The sequence below is a fragment of the Mytilus galloprovincialis genome, chromosome 9 (genome assembly GCF_965363235.1).
Source record: "Mytilus galloprovincialis chromosome 9, xbMytGall1.hap1.1, whole genome shotgun sequence".
NCBI lineage: Eukaryota > Metazoa > Mollusca > Bivalvia > Mytilida > Mytilidae > Mytilus > Mytilus galloprovincialis.
In genome coordinates, this window is record NC_134846.1 from 72031486 (window position 1) to 72054373 (window position 22888).

Genomic DNA, 22888 nt, shown 5'->3' on the forward strand with positions numbered 1-22888 from the left:
GATACAATATTTATAGTTAAATGATTTTGTCTGTTTTGACTAATTTTTATGCTCAATATATGGAAAATTAAAGATCTTTGAAGTTTGGTAATTTATGTGTTCATTAATTTTATGCCTTCTATATCTTTGATCAAATCCATGTAAAAAACCATACTACATACATTGCAATTTAAATCAATACAACAAATCAACCAATAAAATTAGAATAGATGACTTGATTGGACACCACAGCAAAATCAACCAGTCAACAGAAACCAGCTTTTTGACGATATAAAAAAGTGATGTAAGACACACTTGAAAATTAGATGTTTTTTATCTCAGAAAGCTCGACATAGGGAGAGTGATCCGGCAGCGGCGTAAACTAATTTCTTATTCTTATATTTAATATTTGTATAAAGATGCCTCATGTTATGAAGTTTCAGTCTGTCACATGTCCATTGTCCTTGACCTCATTTTCATTGTTCAATGACTACTTGAAAAAACAGTTAAGATTTTTTGTAATGTTAATTTCTCTCTTATTATGAGTAATAGGATAACTATATTTGGTATGTGCGTAGCTTGCAAGAACCTCTCACCTATCATGTGAGTTTTCACTTGATAAGCAATAGGTCAATTTTAATTGTTGTATGGAAGAATTGTAAGCTGTACAAGTCTTCCTAGCATGATTCATCTGACCTTGACCTCATTTTCATGGTTCATTGGTCAATGTTTAGTTTTCTTGATTTAAGTCTATTTCTTAGAAACTATAAGCAGTAGATCACCATATTTAGTGTATTGAATGATTGTAAGGTGTACATGTATTTCTCTTTTGGTTTATATGACATTGACCTCATTTTCTTGGATCACTTTAAGTTTATGTGATAGTTGTAGTAAAGCTTTATATTTAGGACTATAGACATAATGTCAATGGTTAGTAAAGAAGGCATGCCATTTCAGCTTGTACACTCTTGTTTTAATGGCCAAGAAAAAAAAAAACAGTTTGAGTTACTAGGATTTAAAACCCTACTCTTAGTTCATAGGTTATAGAAACAAAAATCAGGAATGATTTATGGCATGGCTAAATGGAGATTCGACCATGTGTAGGCCATAATTCATGACAATTTAACACACAGCAGTGCTTTATAGAGATATATAGAATTGAAGGTTATCAAATAAGTACCTTATATTCAAGTTGGTGGTTGCACCAGTATTTGGACAATTTAAAAATGCTTCCATCTCTGAAGGGCAAAATATTTTAAATCCTTGATTATCAGAAGACCCAGGGTTTTTATAGATGCCACATGAACTCAATTATTTGTAACTCCTAGCATAAAGAAAAAAAACAAATTCTAATCAACCACTGGATTAATGGATTTAAATAAAAGCAAAAAAAGACTTGACAAAAACATTCTAGTAGCAAATCTTACGTACTGTATTTAATCAATTGTAAAGAACACAGGCATGTAAGTTTATCAAGTTTTTGGTGGGGTTTAGCTGGACCTTTAGTTTATCTGGATAATTGTTTTTTGGACTTTTTTTGGGTAAAGATTGCATGATATGCATTTAAAACCCTATGGTACTAACTTGATATCTAAACCTTCCAAAGTTCGTCGATATTGATCATAACATTCTATAAATCCCATTGATGAACATTTCCAGAAATTTATTAATGAAATAAACACTCAGATATTCAAGTCACAAAATGATGTTATACTTGTCTAGAAAATAACATAGCTTTTACAAGGTGCAGGAATCTGTTCTAGAAATATCAATGATTTGTTGTGGTCATCTTGAAGAATTTGAGATAGCTTCTTTTGTCCAGAATTTTAGTTGAGTCAACTACAACCATTGCTTTATACAATGCAAAATTTAATTTGACTTTCCACTGATAAATTAACCCTTCAGTGTTAACACACACTATGATTCTTTTATTAATTTCTCTTTCAGCCATGGCATTGATCCTCTCACTTTCACTTGGTATTATTTTTGGTAGCACCTGATAACTTTTTTTTTTTACAAATAATTGTTTTCACAAGATTATTTTTTTATCACATTATTTTTGCATGTCTGTACTGAAATCAGTGGTACATTTACCAATGCCTCATTTATTTACAAAAAACAATTCTGCAAGAATACAGGGTCCTCAGTTCTATTGTCACTTGCCTGGATTTATGTGGATCTTCAAATATGGCCATTCTCCAACAGAATAGAATTTAGAATGGAAACCTGGAAGTGTCAAAGAGACAGCAACTGTGCCAAAGAACAGAAAACAGCACTACAGAGCAACCATCAACACAGTTAGATTATCAGGCTTCAGCTGGCACCTAAACAATAATGTATACTTGTTAGGAAAATTGATGCCACACTTAACTCCAAAACATAGAATATAATTCATGACAAAAATGTCTTTTTTGCTGATAATTTAAACTGTTGTAAAAAATATTAGGACAACCACTTCTGTAAATATCCTTTATTTAATGGTTGTAGTTTGTTGCTGTATATCATATTTGTTATCGTTAATTGTTTTGTGCCTTAATCAGGCCGTTACTGTTAACTTTTGACTCATTTGAGATACATTTATCATATTATGTGTTTTATAGCCGACTGAGTGATATGTTTTTATACGACCACAAAAATTTTAAAAAATTTGGTCATATATTGTTGCACATTGTTGAAGGCTGTACAGACCTATAGATGTCAACTTCTATGTAATTTGGGTCTCTTGTGGAGAGTTGTCTCAATGGCAATCATATTATTACATCTTCTTATTTTCATAATATTTGTGAATCAATTATCCTATTCAAAGTTTCTATCTATTACAGATCCCAAAATAACCGGAAACAAAAATGTACACGCTGAAATGTCTCACCTTCTTTATTAATTATTGATATTATGTTGATAGTCCTAAATATAAAGCTTTATTACAACTGTCACATAAACTTAAAATTAACCAAGAAAACTAAACATTGACCAATGAACCATGAAAATGAGGTCAAGGTCAGATGAACCATGCCAGGCAGGCATGTACAACTAACAATTCTTCCATACAACAAATATAGTTGACCTATTGCTTTTAGTTTAAGAAAGACAGACCAAAACACAAATTTAACACTGAGCAATGAACCGTGAAAATGGGGTCAAGGTCAAATAAAACCTGCATGACCGACATATAGATCATAAAATATTTCTATACATCAAACATAGTGGACCTTTTGCATATAGTTTTAGAAAAAAAAGACCAAAACTCAAAAACTTAACTTTGACCACTGAACCGTGAAAATGAGGTCCAGGTCAGATAACACTTGCCAGCTAGACATGTACACCTTACAATCCTTCCATACTAGACCTATTGCTTATAGTATCTGAGATATGGACCTGATCACCAAAACTTAACCTTGTTCACTGATCCATGAAATGAGGTCAAGGTGAAGTCAAAACTGTCTGACAGGCATGAGGACCTATAAAGGTATGCACATACCAAATATAGTTATCCTACTATTTATAATAAAGAGAGAAATTAACATTACAAAAAAGTTTTCACTGAACCATGAAAATGAGGTCAAGGACATTGAACTTACAGAAACTTCATAACATGAGGCATCCATATACAAAGCATCCAGGTCTTCCACCTTTTAAAATATAAAACTTTTAAGAAATTAGCTAACACCGCAGCCGCCGCCGGATCACTATCCCTATGTCGAGCTTTCTACGACAAAAGTCGCAGGTTCGACAAAAATGATGAAAATAGTCTGTTAAGGGCAATAACTTCTATAGGGAGTCACCTAAAATTTCTGACATTTGACTTATTTGTAGGTTTTGTCTTGATGATCATTTTATTTTCAAACTAATAGTAAAAAACGCTAACATGAAGTAAGTCCCTAATACATTAAGAAAGGACACTCTCATATCGGTACTTTAAATGGCTTTTTGTTGTTTGGATATACATGTACAAGTACCCATCCACATCCAATCTGTATTTTTGTTGGATGTATTTCTATTTATATTCATCTGATGAGTTTAGCCCTTTTCAACCGATTTTTATAGTTCATTCTTATGTTGTACTGTTGCACCACTGTCCCAAGTGAGGGGAGAGTTGGGATCCCACCATATTCTGTATGAATGTTCCTGTCCACAAAGTCCAGAGCTTGTGATTCAGTGGTTGGTGTTTGTTGCCATTACATATCTGGTTTTGTAATTTTTTTGTACTTAAGATAGGCCGTTGGTTTTCTCATTTGAATTGTTTTACATTTGTTATTTGGGGCCTTTTATAGCTGGTTATGGGGTATGAGTTGTGCTCATTTACAGTGACCTAAAATTGTTAATTTCTGTGTCTTTTTGGTCTCTTGTGAGGAGCTGTCTCATTAGCAACCATACCACATCTTGTTTTTTAATTATCAGTAGTAACAACCTATCAATGTCAAGCTAAGGACCAAAAAAGAAATCATTTTGCTACGATTTCCTTGTTAAAACAACTAGTAAGAGTGCAAAAAAGTGGAAAGGCATTGCCTGTTCTACCTATTGAATTCATGTTAATATGAAGATTTTACTGCATGAATCACATAAACATAAAATTACCAATAACAAGCTATTATTTGAACTTGGAATTATTTTTAATTATGGAATTTGCATAATTTCTTGTGTTTAAAATTTTTGAAAAATTCCATGTTTATTCTGCATTAAAATCTTTTGAGCGGTGCATAACACTTTCCACACAGTGAATTTTGTATAAATAGTGTTGTGCGTGGCACAGTACAGTCTATAGAAAATGTTCTATCTTCTTTGTAATAGAAAGTGTTGTGCGCAGCACAGAACATTATAATACAGAATAAACATGGAATTCATTAAAAATTTCCAGCACAAGAAATTAGGCAAATTCCATAATTAAAAATAATTTCAAGTTCAAATAATTGCCTGTTCAATGTTCTACGAAAATGAGGTCACCATCATATGACCAATGCCTGACATACATGTACACCTGATAATTGTTTAGTACACCAAATTATGTTGTCCTAATGCTTATAGTATTCAAGAAACAGATCAAACCAAAAAATCTCAGAAATTACTAATAAAAATGAAAATGAGATCAAGGTCATGAACCCTGTCAGACAGACATGATCACTGTACAATCATACCATACACCAAATATAGTTGACCTATTGCTTTAAAGTATCTGCTAAACTGACAAAATCATGGAAACTTATAATTGACCAGTGAACAATGAAAAAAGAAGGTAAGGTCAAATGAAACCTGCCAGATGGACATGAAGACCTAACAATCATTCCAAACACATTATATATGGCCCTTTTGTTTAAAGTATCAAAGAATAAATGGGAAATGTGTCCATGGGACACAGATAATACCCCTGCTTGCATATCATATAAAGTTATAAAATGATATAACATAAGAACGGTTAAGTGACGCTACCCAAATTTGTACTTGAGTTTTGTAGTAGTAAGCATTAATTGTGTATAAGTTTCATAAAATTTGGTTATGGCAAACTTAAGTTAGATAAGGGAAATAATACATCAATCTTTCCATTTGTAAAAGAGCAAAACTCTAGAACAACCAGATGCTCCGCAGGGCGCAGCTTTATACGACCGCAGAGGTTGAACCCTGAACGGTTGGGGCAAGTATGGACACAACATTCAAGCTGGATTCAGCTCTAAATTTGGATTGTGATTAAATAGTTGACACAGCATAGGTTTCTGACACAGAATGAATGTGGTCTAATGAACTTAAAATTTTTTTTTGCCTTTGAGCAATTCACTTTGCTGTTGAATATTAATCCTCTCAAAAAAATGTTTGAAGAAATTTTCTTTTTATTTATGAAATCTGAAATGAAAAAAATTGAACCCCCCCCCCCCCCAATTTTTTTTCACATCCCCCTTATCCTTATTCCAAAACTGATCTCAATTCTCAATTCAAATTTCTAATGGAGTTTGCAACAATAACTACTTATTTAAATACATATTAAAATGTAAAAAAAGTGCTTGTTATCACTGAATGGTAAAGATTGTTTTAATTTATCAGTTGGTAGTAAAAGTGAATATACATTGTATATTGTATAAAGCAATGATTTAAGTTGATTCAACTACTATTCTGAACAAAGAAAGATAACTCCAATTGAAAATATGAAAATTTCTTGCTATTGCACAATATTGTGCAATTAGATATTTCTTGCTATTGCACAATACTGTGCAATTGAAAATATTTGCTATTGGACAATACTGTGCAATTGAAGATTTCTTGCTATTGCGCAATACTGTGCAATTGAAAATTTCTTGCTATTGCTGAATACTGTCCAATTGAAAATTTCTTGCTATTGCACAATACTTAATATAATAATTTTGGATCCTGATTTGGACCAACTTGAAAACTAGGCCCATAATCAAAAATCTAAGTACATGTTTAGATTCAGCATATCAAAGAAGCCCAAGAATTCAATTTTTGTTAAAATGAAACTTTAGTTTAATTTTGGACCCTTTGGACTTTAATGTACCGGGTAGACCAATTTGAAAACGGGACCAAAAATTAAGAATCTACATACACAGTTAAATTTGGCATATCAAAGAACCCCAATTATTCAATTTTTGATGAAATCAAACAAAGTTTAATTTTGGACCCCGATTTGGACCAACTTGAAAACTGGGCCAATAATCAAAAATCTAAGTACATTTTTAGATTCAGCATATCAAAGAACCCCAAGGGTTCAATTTTTGTTAAAATCAAACTAAGTTTAATTTTGGACCCTTTGGACCTTAAGGGCATACGATACAGTTTTGAACCTGTATTTACAAGTTGATGAAAATTTGCATATAGGCTATTTTTTACCTGATTAAATCAAATATGTCATAAAAAATATACCTTCATGTGCTACTTTTTGAGTAAAATGAGATCGACATTTTGTATATTTGCTCAAAATTCAGATTTGTGTCCGTATTTTCTTTTACGAAAGAACGACATAACTTTTTTGCTTTAAAAGATAAACACAAATTGGTTTTTGTTAAATAATCGGTAATTTCTGTATTTTATAAGTATCATTGAAAATTATGCAATTTTTATTCCGAAATAACTCTATATTTATCAAATGTTCATGAATAGAGGAATAAACGTCATTTTTTGCTGCATGTTTACCAAAATTAAAAAAATTGCGCTATTTACAGTTTTATAAAATTTGGGTCACATAATCTCCTTGCAAAATGAAACAAATTGCTGTTTTAAAAAATAGGGTCCATGCACTCGTTTTCAAATTAAATCAGTTTGAATGATAAAGTCAGTCGAAAAATGCATCTTTTCCCGATATGTCATAGTTTGACGTCGCGAAAATAACATTTTACGTTAGCAACGTCATTACCTTCCCTGTAACTGTATCGTATGCCCTTAATGTAGACCTATTTTAAAATGGGACCAAAAATTAAGAATCTACATACACAGTTAGATTGGGCATATCAAGGAACCCCAATTATTCAATTTTTGATGAAATCAAACAAAGTTTAATTTTGGACCCTTTGGGCCCCTTATTCCTAAACTGTTGGGACCAAAACTTTCAAAATCAATCCCAACCTTCCTTTTATGGTCATAAACCTTGTGTTTAAATTTCATAGATTTCTATTTACTTATACTAAAGTTATGGTGCGAAAACCAAGAAAAATGCTTATTTGGGCCCATTTTTGGCCCCTAATTCCTAAACTGTTAGGACCTCAACTCCCAAAATCAATCCCAAACCTTCCTTTTGTGGTCATAAACCTTGTGTTTAAATTTCATTGATTTCTATTTACTTATACTAAAGTTATTGTGCGAAAACCAAGAATAATGCTTATTTGGGCCCTTTTTTGGCCCCTAATTCCTAAACTGTTGAAACCAAAACTCCCAAAATCAATCGCAACCTTCCTTTTGTGGTCATAAACCTTGTGTCAAAATTTCATAGATTTCTATTTACTTAAACTAAAGTTATAGTGCGAAAACTAAGAAAATTCTTATTTGGGCCCTTTTTTGGCCCCTAATTCCTAAAATGTTGGGACCAAAACTTCCAAAATCAATCCCAACCTTCCTTTTATGGTCATAAACCTTGTGTTTAAATTTCATAGATTTCTATTCACATTTACTAAAGTTAGAGTGCGAAAACTAAAAGTATTCGGACGACGACGACGACGACGCCAACATCATACCATTATACGACCAAAAAATTTTCAATTTTTGCGGTCGTATAATAAAAGTGACACTCCCAAAATTCAAACTTGATCATATTTGTTTTTTATTCAATTTTTACATAAATTAGGTGGTTAATAGTTTTCTCCTTTGAAATGTTTTACATTGTCATTTCGGGGCCTTTTATAGCTGACTATGTGGTATGGGCTTTGCCCATTGTTGAAGGCCGTACAGTGACCTATAGTAGTTAATTTCTGTGTAATTTTGGTCTCTTGTGGAGAGTCGTCTCATTTGCAATCATACCACATCTTCTTTTTTTTATATTCATCTGTATCTGGTAGTAATAAGCAGTGTATAAGTTTCATAACATTTGATTGAGGCAAACTAAAGTTAGAGAACAGGAACCAACTTTGGGACGTTAAGACATGGGTAAAACTTAATGGCCCCTCCGCTACAGTGGGGGCATAAAAAAAAAAATAACAACAGAAATTACACAGTCTCATGAACCATGAAATTGAGGTCAATGTCAAATGAAACCTGCCAGTTAGACATGTACACCTTATATTCATTCCATACACCAAATATAGTTGCCATATTCTAATAGTATCGGAGAAACAGACTTGACAAAGTAACTTTAACCTTGATGACTGGTCCATGATATGAGGTTAAGGTCAGGAGAAATCTACCTTATGAACAAGTAGACATTGCAAGGATCCAATAATATACTAAATATAGTTTTCCTATTTCTCATTAAGTGAGTATTTCACTTTTTACGAGCAGTGACTGAACCATGAAAATGAGGTAGAAGACAATAAACAGACAGAAACTTCAAATCATAAGATATTTATTTATACAAGGTATGAAGCACCCTTCTTCCTTCTAATATATCAAGCTTGAAACAAAAAGTTTGCTGTTGCTGCCAGATTGAAATCCCTGTGTCTCCCAGTCCAGACAAAACCACTAACTTTACATTAAATACCCTAAGGAGTAAGGATCATTCAGTTCCAAGTTTGGTAGAAACGTGTATAGTGGTTTCAGGTGAAGATTATTTCATAAGTTCACAGAGACAAAGCCAAGTGAAGGCAATAGCTCAAATTGATACTGTAAATTCAGAAATTATTGCGTGCATTTATTATTGCGAATTTGTCATTTTAGACTTGAATGCGATTTAAATTTTTACGATTTTGAGAAAAATCCTGTTAAATTCATATAAATTATTTCAAAATGCGAGTTTAAATTATTGCGTTTACAACTCAGTCGCATTTTTCGCAATAATAAAAACCTCGCATTAATTTCTGAATTTACAGTAATAGGGTCAGGTGATCAAAAAAAAAAAAAAAAATACTTCCTGTAGTTCTCTAGCCTTCAAATGGAATACTGGTCCGAAATTGTCTTTAATGAAGAACTGGATATTAACAATAGGGACATGTTTCTTCTGTTTTCAGGCAATAAACAATTATAAAATACGTATTTAACTGAGGTTTATTACAGAAACAAGAATGCTGTAACATAGAAAATACACAGTAAAATTATAGTCCATGAGACATGTCAAAGAACATTTCAGCCATTGATTAATCTAAATAAAGCACCATAAGAAAATAAAGACCCGCTTAAAATTCATTGTAAATTAACATGTGTATTTTGTACACAAATAATGTGCAACTTACATATTAATGGGGGAAAAAACATGAATAAACAAAACAAAATTGCAAGGTGGGGAATGAAGCAAGATTTCTTACTATACATGGGTTGTGTTTTTAGTCTGGGTTACAGTTCACATAATTGTTTTCAGTTTGCTTTTTATCAATATTACAGAATATTAAGTTATTTGGAACTTAAATGCACAATTCCTTTTTTCAAATTATCCATTTTCAATTTTTATCTTAATCAGAATTTGAAAATACAGATAACATTGCATTGACAAAAATAGCTATTCCAAAAAAAAGTTCCAAGATAACTTCTTAAAGATTATAAAATGAAATAATCTCTTTCAAAAAAGTTAAGGGTTGAAATGCTTAGAAGCCAATAATGAGGTTAAATATAGTAAATAATATATACAAATAATGTAACCTTAAAGATTTATCATTTATGATTGCTTATAGAAATGCATCCATGATTAAGTATTATAGGCTAAATTTACACTTCTAATTTCAATTTAATTTTATATCTGATTTGTTTGCAACAATAAGATACATACAGAAATATGATATAATACAACATACCTATCTGCAAACTAAATGAGTAGAAACATTGTTGACTTTTTATAAATTTTTATCTCATTTATTGGTACTTGAAGCAGAATAATTACCTTCTATTTACTACAGAACTCTCCGTAATTATTTTAATAAATGTTTTTTCTTTTCCCATTTTTAATGTGTACCGTTTGTATTAAAGTTTATCTTTTACATCCATGTAACAATAGATGACATCATATATTAAAGTAGGAAATGTTTCAAATCAAGTAAGATTTTTACATCTTTGGAAATAAATACACAGTAGATTTAAATTGAAATGAATTCACATAATTATTAAATATTCATTAAAAATACAATCAGTAGGCAGTCCCAGAAAACAAGCTCAAAATTGCTTAACGATGCAAGAAAATGATATTACAGTGTATAAAATAAATACAAAGCATGATATAAATAATGTATTGGCAGTGCACGCTATACATTTGATCAGGAATCCCTGAAATTAGCACTATAACACATGAAGAACATACACAATAAAGCGTGAAACATAAATATTATGAACAATGGCTGAAAATGTTCTCATACATGTCTCCATTTTGTAAGTTAACACATGACACATCTATCTAACTTCCGTCAGAGGGATCTTAATTGTCCGTCAATTGTTTTGTAGATTTGTAGAACAATAAAAAATAATAAGTAATAACTACTTATTTAATAAAATGTTTGAATATAAAGTTCTCTAAAAAAAAATGCAACAAAAACAAAAACAATGCTAAATTTAATTTTGTTGACATTAAAAAGAAAATCATAGGCAACAATTATTTAGTAAAATATTTGTAATATACTTCATGGAATAAAATTTAATTTTGAAATGGATAAAATAAATTAGTCTCCATTTTTGTTCTAATGCTACTTTTGAATAAAAATGAAAGGTTTTTGTCTATTAAATAAATTTTAAAAAAAAAATGAAAATTATACGGTTGAAATCATTGACAAAGATTTTTAAAATCGGAAATAAATAGAAAAAGCCACATTTAATCTCCTTCAATAATATTATTTGAACAACGATAATTAATTATAATAATTAGGCACATGATACTCAATTCACATCAATATTTTCTGAAAATTTACATTCATGCACATTATGAGCTACTATACTGTTACGTCTACATCCTAACAGTATGTGACCATTTGATGGAGAACTGACCAAAAATAAATCTATATTCTAGAAAACATCATTTATAAATGTAGGAGCAAAATATTACATCAATCATCTTCATACTTCTTATTTCATCATACACATGCACACATCAGAATCACACACTGATTCACATTTATACACTATGATCTGAATCACAATACATCTATAATTTGTACAAACAAAGGGAAGTAATCAGAAGATGGAATGTTATCAAAGAAATTGTCAGTATAAATAATACCTTGTCCATTCAAGTATGGTAAGGGCTAATGACAACAAAGCCTTAAAAATTCTGCCAGGAGTGCATCATAGGTGTATTTAATTGTTCCATAAATAAAATGAAATATTGTAGAAGGCATCAAATCAAAAGTTGTGGGAAATTACTCATGGGCATATAACTTGCTTAAATTTTAGCTTAAACAGGCCATAACACTCAAGGAGAAAATAAAGTTCACAATATCAAAAGGGCTTTGTAACCTAAAAGGATGCGCGGATGGTATATAAAACGGCCAGACTATGATGGATGCATCAAAGATTATTCAACTTCATTTTAATTGAAATAATAATATTTGTTTTAGTTGTATATCATCACTAAATTAAAGTGCTTTTGCAAAATGGTTTGGCACAATGTCAGAAATTATTAACCTTAAAGCGGAAGAAAAAAAACATTCAATTATTTAAATTGAATTTTCACTAAGGCAGGACTAGTTTACAAATATATATCTGTATTGTGAGACAAAATACACACACAAAAGCTCTTTACAAATAAATATATATCAATGATCTTAGATCCCTTAAAATAAATGTAAAAAATTTGCACCAATTATAAATGGGCAGCTTATACCACATTGCAATTCTTGTGTAGTCCAGTATCTCCTAATTTATATAACAACAATATTTGACCAGTTTATTTAGACTGAAAATTCTATACAACCAATTAAGATTTTTGACTTTATAAGGCAGTACAATAATAATTATCATTCTAATATTTAAAAATAAAATTCATTATTTAAAAAGAATCTTAATTTTAAAATTTGCCTTTCAAAAATACTTTGAAGAGTAAGATCATAATAAGAGTACAAAGCTGGTCACTCGTAACTTTTTGTTTTTAACCGGATGAAATATTATATAAACTCTATATTCTATATTCATATAAACTTTTCTTCAAACATAACACTGGACATTAAAAAACAAAAACAATGAAAATGTGATAAGTAAAATATCCCAATTGTAGATTTCATCATAAAAAAATCAATACTAAAATACAAATTTTCAAACACAATTAATTCTCCAAGTTAACATTACATAACAAGAATAATTTGTTTTCAAAACATAAAATATTTGTAATACAACCAAATTTCTATAAAAATGGCATGAAGTGGAGAACACAACTGACACCTTCATTTAAATGACCAGAATTGTTAAATTTATAGATTGATTTTTTTATTCTACTCAGTTATCAACTGAATAACCAAATTTGCAACAGATATTTTTTTATTATTCATCCTCCAAATTAAAATTTTGATTCTAAAATTTAAATAAAAGCTATTAAGCCAATCAAGGTTAAAGAGGTGCTCCTGTATTCCTTTTTTGAGACAAAAATGTATTGGAATTGAAAACAAATTTTGAAAGTAAATTACAACAAAATTTTTCTCGGGCAAAATGCCATTTTGTTAGTAATAACCAGTAGATTAAACCTCTTAAATAGAGGTATACTAATTGCCAAAACAGATTTGAGGTACAAATGAAGATATTTGTTGACATCACAGACGGCACAAGAAATGTTGGCAAAGCGTCCTTTGGCGCACACCAACCCGATGATAAACTACTGAACACATCCCATACATATTTTGTGTACTTTTGATCACAACTAATGAGGTGAAATTGGAGATCATTATTATGCTGTACAGAATCACTGTCTATATTATGTACAAATAGGTGAATGAAGATTGATCCCTTTATGTGACCGGTATGTGATTACGATATGGCGAGGATTTCAGCGGACTTGATGTGAGTGTCATATTCAAGTCATTATCTTGTGAACACACATCAATCTCCCCTGATTCAATGTCAATATGAGTATGATCGCTTTTTAACGTAAAGTCAAGGTCCGAATTTCCTACACCTAAAGGCGAAGGAGAATGTCGGTAGAAAGACTTGGATGGTGTAGAAAAGGCATCGTCACTCGTAACCGAATGCATGGGACTACCAGTCATTGAATCACTGTCATGCAATGATCCAGTACGATTGCTGTCACTAATGTGGCCCTCATCTCCATCTGTTTCTCCTCCTTCATCACCCATCAAATACCTTATACATTTCTTCTTCCGTCTGAAATCAGAATACAAAATGTTATCAACCATAGCTTACATATGACTCAAATTTTATCTTCAATCTAATTACATGTATGTCCAACATAACATGGTAGTAATTCAACCTGATGCTCTTTTTCCCCCTTGGTTGACTTTTTTTTCTTCATTTTGTTAACTCAAAAAATTCCAACAATTTGCAGGAAATTTTTTTTTTACAAAAACAAATTTATGTAGTTAAAATCTTAAATATCATGCAATTATTAGAGAAAATTTTATCCAAAACAAAAACATTAATCTTGTATTATATAATGAATTAAAATGTAGCGAGTTGTAGATTTGTAGATGGCTTGTATTATTTTTAATTAAATATTTATTCTGAAACTTGTTATAATCAAAGAAAAGCATTTCTACATATATATATAAATATACATATAGTATAATTAACTACATATTACAATATATAGCTTAAGCTAAAATCTAGCCCGACAAAGCATATACTATATAGGCTAGGTTCAGGTGTATAAAGCTGATAATAGGTGAAAGATGAACTAATAAGCAGGACTATTACTCTGGCTATCTGTTGTACAAAATAATATCTTGCATTTAAAATGATGCAACGAGATTAAAAGTATAAAATGAACTAGCATTCTACTGTTTATATTCTAATATGCCATTATAACTACTATATCTTAATCCTTTGATTTAGGACTATTGAAATTGTGATATTTCGTTTCCAGCTTGATTTTATAGTCCAGTGCGTAAAGAAAGATGCTTAGCAGCTATCTACTTATTGGCCATCAAGGCTTCTTAGCTTAAACAGAGGATCTATTGTATTTTTAGTAAAATTGTCACTTGAAAACTTGAATATAGGAAGGGAGAGACTGTATTTATGCAACCCTATTCCTGAGTTGTGCCTATTCTGTAATCACGCTATAATTTTAATGATAGTTTTTGACAACTATTAAAATGTTTGAATAGTGAACAGTAAGCAGACACCATTTTTTTTTAGGTCATCAATATATATATACCGTTTAGCGTTTAGCCTTTTAACTTTATTTGAAGTTATTCAAAGTAATACAATATAATAATTTCAGGTAGACTCATTATTGTTATCAACATCAAAAAGCCTATAATTGACCATTTCCAGCATATGATAAAATATGAGTATGACATTTGGACAAACAAGACTCAGGTTAAGCCAAGTAAAAAGAGCAAGATCAGTAGCATATCACAAAAACTTCAAAGATGGCGTATGTAAGTAAAGTAGTAAAACAAAGCCTGTAATTAAATCTATATATATATATATATTACAATCTGAAATAAATTTTACACTGTAAGATCACTTTGTTTTTGTTTCATGCAAAATTTTCTTTTACAACTTTATTACTTCTGTATAGCTCAAGATCATATGCAAAGTGTTTATTTAAACATGAATACTTTCAAAGGTTTTCAGACAGCCATTTGGTCAAGAAAGGCAACTTTTAAAACCTTCTACCAAAAGTTGGTAGAAGGTTGAAAGTAATTTTGATCTCTCTCCTGATAGTGTGTAATCCATTTGTAGTACATGGGGTTGAAATATAGTCCAATCTTGATGCAGTCACTAAAGACACTTAAAAAGACAACAGATATACTGTGGTAGCACAGTTGAAAATAATCCCACTAAACAGTAGAAGAATCCACATGTTGTCCTTCTAAGCATTCCCCAGCTTGTAATTGGAAGCATAGGAAAACATGAAGGTGTCTGGCAAACCCATAAAGCGCACACATATTACAACATGTCACTATTGAGCTACTGAACAAATATACAGTAATTTTGTTGAAGTTGATAAAATAATTTCATTCATCGAAAAATTCAAAGCACCTGAAAAACAGAAACCAATTATTGGAAAAAGGGCTCACACCTTACAACTCATCATTGTATAGCTTCTGTCCAAATATGAATATTCTGTTAACTAGTTTCTAAGAAAATTGGGACTTAAAAGTGTGATAAAAACAGATGGCAAAAAAATTGCCATATAGTGAGGATATAAAATACATTTTCTGTAGGCTAAAACAATATGCCTACTGACCAGTACATGGATATGATTCTTGATTCGTCAACCTAAATGTGCTGCCCTTATGGCATCTGAGCATTTAAATGGACAATCCAGGTACACAAAGGCAGCAATAAATCATGGTACCTGATAAAGCATTGAAAAGACACAATCATGGTACCTGATAAAGCATTGAAAAGACACTAACAGTGGACAGCAAATAGCCTAGTGCCGGGAAATAAGTCCATATAAAAGATGAACAAAATCAGATTGGTCAAATTGGTTAACTGACAGGGGTGTATCAAATTCTCACAAAATCAAGATCCCAAGTGATTGGAAAATGGGAAAAAATTACCGAAAAATTAATGAGAGAAAATATCAAGACTATATAAAACTGATTTCCTTGAATTTTCAGAGAGTAGTATTTTCAAATATAGCAAAACAAATTTTTGAAGAGTAAATGTATCAAAACCATTGCATATGACCTTTTATAATCATCTGAGTAATAATATGAAATAAATATGTTCAAAACAAAGTGAAAATACAATTTATTAATCCATTAGTCTGATATCCTGCCACCCCTTGCAATAAAATGAAACAAAAGAGTAACAGTGTAAAATACTTGTTTCATTGTAAATCAGAAGGGGTGAAAGGGTTTTTATAATTTCTCAAACATTTTTGACTTGTTATGCAGGGTTTTATTCTACCTGGCTCATACAATCATAGCTGTTAGAACCCTTTCACCCCCCTTTATCCCAAATGGATTTTTATTACAATCCATATGGGGATGAAAGGGTTAATTCATGCTAGGGAAACAAGCATCTGGCAATTATGAGGTAGAAGCATGTCTAGTGTGTAAATAAAATAAGCAGCAAGCTACAGAGCTTAAACAACCATCTTCACAAGCTTAAAATGGTTGTGGCTCTATTGCCATAGCAACATGCAATTGCTACTTTAAAATTTCATTTGACAAAAACAAAAAAATGCAACTAAAGTAATAAGCAAATAAACAAAAACAAATATTTCCTGTGAAGATGGAATTTCTCAAAATAAATTCAAGCAATTATGAATTTGCAAACAATATATAATGTTAAGCATTCCGTGGCGTAGCATGCTGACATGGTACCTTATACATAGTGTTATTGTACCTCCGGAGAATTGCTCTGTTTAATGTCAGCAGTCGGATCGGACGTTTGTTCAAGCGAAGATCTGAAAAATAGATAACATGACCACTGCAGAAAAGTCCAGTGAAGAAATCCATTCAAATGAAGGTCATACAACAGATAAAACACATACTGCCAGTCACTGCAAACAAAATGTTATATTAGTGTTGTAAAACAGAAATATCGGGGACCTGATCCCTGATCCCATGCAAGTGATCACCTCTCTGAAAGGAATGTAACAGTGAAATCTTTCTTTCACCTCAGAGAATTCAGCTATCAAATATTCGCATTACCAAATTTCAACATCTTCATTTACTCAAAATATAACAAAAGAAATCTCTGAGGAAAAAAAAGTGTCACAACTTACATTTCATTAAAGCCACTTTTACTTTTTTCAAGAAACCACAAACCCTTTACCAGTAGAAGAGTAACTTACCGACAAGGCTTGCACCACTGATTCTGTTGTTCAACACCATATCGGGCCCTACATTTCTTTGCACTGGAACAATCTGATACCCACATATCTAAAATTAAGAGAGGAGTTTGAATAAGCTTCAAAACGATCTATCAAAAAAACTTTCTATCAATGTTTAACAATTAAATTAGAGTTGTCTCTCTTATATTAATACTACAAGGCATTTCTTTCTAGCAAAAAAATAACAGAATTAGCTGAGTACGACATATATTTCATGGTCAATATAAATTGCTGACAACATTAATCTTACCTTGAGGAGAATAACTTTCCTGTCCATCCTTTGGCCACATCAATTTCATTTTATGACTTATGGGCGAGCAGCCTAAATTTGAAAAAAATCAAATTTTACTGCACAATGTTTAATACTGTATTTCAATTCTTGGAAGATTTTGATCTTCGTTCCCATAAGGCAATTAAATGAAATTAATGTGGCTTAGATTTATATAATTATTTAGATGAAAAGTTAAGAATTAGTTCAGAATAGAAAAGAATAAGATACAGTATTAAGTTATATATTTCTAACATACATACACAACAGATATTAAAATATTAAAACATTTTTTAAGGTGCTTGAAGTTTTCTTTTTGGTAATGCATTTTTTTATTTATAATTAATAAATACTGTTAATTCAAAAGATATAATATACAAATGAAAATAATCGTGATTTATTATTGGGATTCCAAGAAATTCTGCATACAGAGATAAGTATTATAAGTATCAAATATCAGAATGCAAGTTCTTAACTATTGTGACAATTACCAATCACAGTTTTCAAATAAATAATTTGCAGTAATTTCTGAATTTACAGTATTTATTATACCACACTGACTTGATATTAAGTATATAAGAAAAAAAAATCAGTGCAGATCAGTGTATTCTTAAGTTAAATCATTTTTGAAATATAATAATGAGGCATATTAAATAAGATGTATTCACTAATACATCTGCAATGTTTTAGGAACTTTACAGGAACTGAATATGTAATTAAGCATTATTTTATCCTCCTTGGAGTTAATGTATAAAATAAATTAAAGGTCTGTAAAACAAAAATGTTGGTCTCAAGATTACAACCAGATGCTCCGCAGGGCGTAGCTTTATACAACCGCAGAGGTTGAACCCTGAACGGTTGGGGCAAGTATGGACACAACATTCAAGCTGGATTCAGCTCTAAATTTGGATTGTGATTAAATAGTTGACACAGCATAGGTTTCTGACACAGAATGAATGTGTTCTAATGAACTTAAAATTTTTGTTTTCTCTTAGAGCAATTCACTATGCTGTTGAATATTAATCCTCTCAAAAAAATGTTTGAAGAAATTTTCTTTTTTATTTACGAAATTTCAAATGAGAAAAATTGAACCCAATTTTTTTAATCACATCCCCCTTTCCCTTATTCCAAAACTAATCTCAATTAAAATTTCTAATGGAGTTTGCAACAATAACTACTCATTTAAATACATCATAAAATATTAAGATGTAAAAAAACTGCTTGTTATCACTGAATGGTAAAGATTATTTTAATTTATCAGTTGGTAGTAAAAAGTGAATATACATTGTATATTGTATATAACGAAGATTTAAGTTGATTCTGGACAAAGAAAGATAACTCCAATTAAAAAAAAATCTTGCTATTGCACAATATTTTGCAATTAGATATTTCTTGCTTACTATTCTGGACAAAGAAAGATAACTCTAATTAAAAAAAAATTTGCTATTTCACAATATTGTGCAATTAGATATTTCTAGCCATTGCGCAATACTGTGCAATTGAAAAGACTTGCTATTGCACAATACTTAATATAATAATTTTAGATCCTGATTTGGACCAACTTGAAAACTGGGCCCATAATAAAAAATCTAAGTACATTTTTGGATTCAGCATATCAAAGAACCCCAAGATTTCAATTTTTGTTAAAATCAGACTAAGTTTAATTTTGGACCCTTTGGACTTTAGTGTAGACCAATTTGAAAACAGGACCTAAAATGAAGAATCTACATACACAGTTAGATTTGGTATATCAAAGAACCCCCATTTATTCAATTTTTGATGAAATCAAACAAAGTTTAATTTTGGACCCCGATTTGGACCAACTTGAAAACTGGGCCAATAATCAAGAATCTAAGTACATTTTTAGATTCAGCATATCAAAGAACCTAACTGATTCATTTTTTGTCAAAATCAAACTAAGTTTAATTTTGGACCCTTTGGACCTTAATGTAGACCAATTTGAAAACGGGACCAAAAGTTAAGAATCTACATACACAGTCATGACAGTTAGATTCGGCATATCAAAGAACCCCAATTATTCAATTTTGATGAAATCAAACAAAGTTTAATTTTGGACCCTTTGGGCCCCTTATTCTGTTGGGACCAAAACTCCCAAAATCAATACCAACCTTCCTTTTATGGTCATAAACCTTGTGTTTAAATTTCATAGATTTCTATTTACTTATACTAACGTTATGGTGCGAAAACCAAGAAAAATGCTTATTTGGGTCCCTTTTTGGCCCCTAATTCCTAAACTGTTGGGACCTAAACTCCCAAAATCAATACCAACCTTCCTTTTGTAGTCATTAACATTGTGTTTAAATTTCATTGATTTCTATTTACTTAAACTAAAGTTATTGTGCGAAAACCAAGAATAATGCTTATTTGGGCCCTTTTTTGGCCCCTAATTCCTAAACTGTTGAAACCAAAACTCCCAAAATCAATCCCAACCGTTCTTTTGTGGTCATAAACCTTGTGTCAAAATTTCATAGATTTCTATTAACTTAAACTAAAGTTATAGTGCGAAAACCAAGAAAATGCTTATTTGGGCCCTTTTTGGCCCCTAATTCCTAAAATGTTGGGACCAAAACTCCCAAAATCAATACCAACCTTCCTTTTGTGGTCATAAACCTTGTGTTAAAATTTCATAGATTTCCATTCACTTTTACTAAAGTTAGAGTGTTAACAACTAAAAGTATTCGGACGACGACGACGACGCAGACGACGACGCCAATGTGATAGCAATATACGACGAAAAATTTTTCAAATTTTGCGGTCGTATAAAAACAATTCAATTATCTCCTTTATTTAAATTCTCACAACCATCAAGAGTGGGGTAAAGAGTAAATACCAACATTTATAAGGACTAGTCATATTCCTGGAGTGAATGATTAAAAAAATTTAAAATTAACATTTCAGTGTGCATGAAAATTCAAAGATCTTTTTAAAAAGAATGAGAAACTTTAAAAGACTATATGAGAAGAACAAATATCTTCTTCGTCATTTAAACCGTTTCTGAATGTATGTGTGCAAAAACTGGTGAAAATAGTAAACTACCACAACAGTGTCTGACATAAAAACATACAAACCTTTTTCTCCACCATGGATGTCTTTCTTTTTCCGTTTCTTTTTCGTATGAACTGCGTAGTTGTCTCGAGCACTCCAACCAGGATAAAGCTGCAGATGAAGTTCCTTTTCTTTTCGTGCCATCTCGTAATATTTGGCTTGTTCAGATCTATCTAAGGCATGCCACTGAAATAGACATTATAATAACTCTCAAAACTGAAAGGCATGCCACTGAAATAGACCTTATGATAACTCTCAAAACAGACAGCCAGGCAACAGTCAAAACTAATTTAGAATTAAATCAGGATCTATCATAAAAATATTATATTCTTTTTTGTTTTGTTTTTGCAGTAATTATAATTGCAAATTATTTTATTTTTTTAAATTTCTTGTCCACAGACACATGGGAGAACTTCTAATGACCATGTGCACTTTAGATAAATGTAAAATAAATATTCTGATAATTTCACATTGTTGCATTGAAGGACTCATTTTGCCTTTTTTTTACTTCAATTTGTTTTGCCTGCTATTATTTGTTTCTAATGTTGAGGCAATACAAAGAAAAATCATGTAGCTTAGGATCCATGTGCTCATTGTGTCTCTTTGAAACATTCCTCATTTCAATTCTCAATTTTAATTCTATGTATTTTAATGAAAATAAATCACTTTTGTCTTTATCACATTAAACCTATACATAAATGTCAATGTCCTATAATGACAATTTGATATGAAAAAGTGACTTTGTTGCACATTTTGGCCTATTTACATGATTTATTTATAAATTTAAATTATGTCAATAAAACCTGTTGCCTCTAAAGATGAACAAATGTTTATCAATTAATCTTACACTTGTCAAGTTTTCACAGTAAATTACATATGCTTCTAAGGTTGAAATTATACAACAGTATACTTGTATTAAGTTTTTTGAAAAATATAGTACTGCCCCTAAATAATTTGTATTGAAAATTACAGAAAAATACTGGTATGTTCCTCTGGACCTAAGATTTGATTAATTGCTGCAGACTCTTTTTATGTTCACTTTTTAACAATCTTTTGCGTTTCCTCTTTCTAAAAAACATAAATGGATTCAACAGGTTTTTTTTTATAACTTTTGTTCCTTCTGTGAGCTTGAGGACCGTCTTCATGCCTATCCCTTGTAAACGAACATGAAGAAATCCTAACGAGTTCTTATTCTACTTGGTCCTTACCTTTCTCCCTAAAATTTGGTTAATTGCTGCCGATTCTTTTAAAGTACATTCTGCTACCACCTTTGCCCTTTGCTCTTTCATAAATAACATAAAGGCATTTAAAGGTTTTTTAATATGATTTTTTTTCTTCTGGGCTGCGGTTTCTTCTGGTGGGCCTTGATCGTGCATATTCCTAAATAAAAATAAAAATACAATATTTTAGATCCTTTATATGACCACAAACAGGATGCTAGATTTTTGTAAGTTCAACCAACTATTTTTAATTCACTCATTGTTCTAAACTTTTGTGTATTTCATATAATATTTCACCCTCATGGGGAAAAAATCTTTCTTTTTTTTTTAATTTAATGTCTTTTTTCTGACTGAACTTTTTAAAATGCAAAACTTGTTGGTTTATTTGGTTGGGTTTTTTTCTCTTTCCTTTCAAAATTAATCCAAAATACATGGTTTATATTGATTTTAGATATCTTATTGTGATGATAAAAAAAGGTGGTGAAATCAACGGCATTCTTCCTACAAGGTATTACAACTATTATTCCTTAAGATGATTCTTTTTATTGAAAACTTGAACCTTAATACTGATCATCTCTATAAAATTATTCTCTCTGAATGGAAAACATCGTTGTATTCTGATAAATCTTCATTAACCTAGGATATGGAACATTTCACAACAATAGCAGTATTTTACTATTTCAATTTACAATTTCTATGTTTGTATATCCTAACATTAAAAGAAGCTTTTCAACATCATAAGACTTTTTCAAATTCAAATAATTGAGATCTCAAGGGATCGTGATCTTAAACTGACCGAAGTATGGGCATCATTCAAAGTAATCTACTCTCTAA

At 30.8% G+C, this 22888-nt stretch overlaps 1 protein-coding gene across 8 annotated transcripts in view; it reads right to left on the reverse strand.

Annotated features, from left to right (window-relative positions):
- Positions 1-9591: 9591 nt before the first annotated feature.
- The window catches only part of LOC143045855 (transcription factor 7-like 2), a 54703-nt gene continuing 41406 nt past the window's right edge, over positions 9592-22888 (reverse strand). For 4 of the 8 annotated variants that reach the window (XM_076218655.1, XM_076218659.1, XM_076218658.1 and 1 more), the window contains 5 exons: positions 22043-22214; positions 20858-21020; positions 17751-17822; positions 17462-17549; positions 9592-13848 (listed from right to left, as the gene is read on the reverse strand). In XM_076218655.1, coding sequence (XP_076074770.1) covers positions 13476-13848; positions 17462-17549; positions 17751-17822; positions 20858-21020; positions 22043-22214 — 868 coding nt within the window. In that variant the 3' untranslated portion in view covers positions 9592-13475. Of the gene's footprint in view, positions 13849-16988; positions 17072-17461; positions 17550-17750; positions 17823-20857; positions 21021-22042; positions 22215-22888 lie in introns of all 8 variants that reach the window. The other 4 variants (XM_076218660.1, XM_076218661.1, XM_076218662.1 and 1 more) reach the window with 4 other exon arrangements.